This window comes from Pteropus vampyrus, unplaced genomic scaffold (assembly GCF_000151845.1).
Source record: "Pteropus vampyrus isolate Shadow unplaced genomic scaffold, Pvam_2.0 Scaffold16398, whole genome shotgun sequence".
In the NCBI taxonomy this organism is placed as follows: domain Eukaryota; kingdom Metazoa; phylum Chordata; class Mammalia; order Chiroptera; family Pteropodidae; genus Pteropus; species Pteropus vampyrus.
In genome coordinates this window covers 1-1,808 of record NW_011905179.1, presented here as the reverse complement: position 1 = coordinate 1,808, position 1,808 = coordinate 1, and the positions used below count along the sequence as shown (strand labels likewise).

Sequence of the window (1,808 nt, the reverse complement as noted above, 5' to 3'; positions counted from 1 at the left end):
GAAACCCCTACGCCCCTAAGTGGGGATTTCTGTCAAAAGAATCAGGAGTAAAAAGTCCACGTAGGCAACTGTCGTTTTATAAAGCAAATAATAACCATCCACCACCACGCCAAAGCACGTCTTTTATAAATCTTGGTATTCGTCTACTGAATTTGGTGAAATTAGGAAAAAAAAACCAAACAACTTTGTCTTATCACCTAAACAAAAATTACCTAATACTATTAGCATTTACTGAATGCCTATTATGTGGACATCCCTTGCATAAGTACTTGGGAGATTATCATAATCACTACAGGTTTTTCAAATTGCTCTTTCTCACTTAAGAGACCATAAATGAAGTATCCTGTTCATAGCCGACTCTCTAAAATTCCTCAAACGACGCAGCCACAAAGCGGTCCCCTTCTCCTGAGCTCCGGCACAGTTCACTTTCTGTACTACTCACTGGGTGTTTAGCACACACGATACTGTATATCAATCCCCCCAGCGTCAAGTTTCCAATGAGATCATAAGTGGGTCGAGAGCAGGCATCACTTTAGATATTCTTTGACTCTTGTTCAGCGTGGGGATTCTGTCATGCTTTGACAGTTAGATCAGGGAATTTTTTTTCCTTTTATCTTCTCTGATAAGGAAAAATCTTTTCTTAGCCTTATAGAACAGAAGGATCAGTAACATTTCACACCCGGAACACATGGCCACTGTAAAAGGAGCCACAGAAGCTGAGTCGGCCTTGGGCTGGGAGAAGGAGAGCTGGATAATGGCCAGGGCTAAGAAGCTATTCAGTAACCCACTTTCGACAGCGACAGTTTTACACACAGGAAGAGGCAGCCTGGAGACTTTAGCGAAGGAGTACCCAAACGACAAACCCAACGCAGGAACTAAGACACCTAACAGAAGCACCTCTCGGCTGACTGTTTTTAAAAACACGGACCCCATCCTGAAAGTCATATAAATCCCTACGGACATTAAAATAAAACTCAGAGGTCTAACAATTCTCTCTAGATGGTTTGCCTTTTCAGGCATCCTATGCTTGATGGCTATTCCGACTGATATAGGTACAAGAATGAAAAGGAGTGTTGACATAATTTTTAAAACAGGAATGTGAAATGTACCGGATAACCCTAACATCCTACCGTATAGGTAAGAATTGGCAGGCATCGTCATCAGGGCCAAGAGCGTCGATATGCAAGTCATCAAAATGGCCAAAGTGATATCTCCTTCGAGAAGCAGAGCAAAGACATAGCCCCCGCCCCCTCCTGGGCATGTGCAGGTCATTACGAATCCAAAAGCCTGTGCCTCAGGCAATGCCAAAATCTGAGTCAAAAGAAATCCACAAAATGGCATAAGAAAAAACTGTGTAACTGCCCCCAGAATCACCGGCAAAGGTCTCTTCCAGACTGTTTGAAACACCTGCAATTCAATCTTGCAGCCAAACGCGCATTTATTTAACAGCACCGTTGGGAGAACAAGCACTAGGATATTTCTATCGACGTGCATCGACGCCTGGAGCAGACTGTCTGTCCTTCGCTTGAGTACTTGGACTCTGATACTCTTTATTTCGTCGATGAGCCTTTCTTGCCTACCTTCAGAATCCCACAGTTGAATGGTCAAATTTGTCTCCCCTTCTTCATCTGTCACTAGGTTTATGACAAAGTTTGTAACGTCCGATAAGGTCTTGGTCACGTTCACCACCTGCAGCACCTTCGGATCTTCTACCTGCACGAAGAGGTAGCTGGAGTTGGGCCGTTTGTCTCTGTAACTTGATCTTACGCTGACGGATTCTTCGGTCTTTGTGAAAAATAGTGTTTCAG

The 1,808-nt window shown here is 43.7% G+C and overlaps 1 protein-coding gene across 1 annotated transcript; it reads right to left on the bottom strand.

Moving 5' to 3' along the window:
• Window positions 1-346: 346 nt before the first annotated feature.
• LOC105310915 (sodium/bile acid cotransporter 5-like) lies at window positions 347-1,794 on the bottom strand (the record flags this gene model as incomplete). The annotated part of the gene is made up of 1 exon (XM_011386999.2): window positions 347-1,794. A coding segment is annotated over one exon (1,209 nt), but the record flags the coding sequence as incomplete, so codon positions are not given.
• Between the last annotated feature and the right edge of the window lie 14 nt (window positions 1,795-1,808).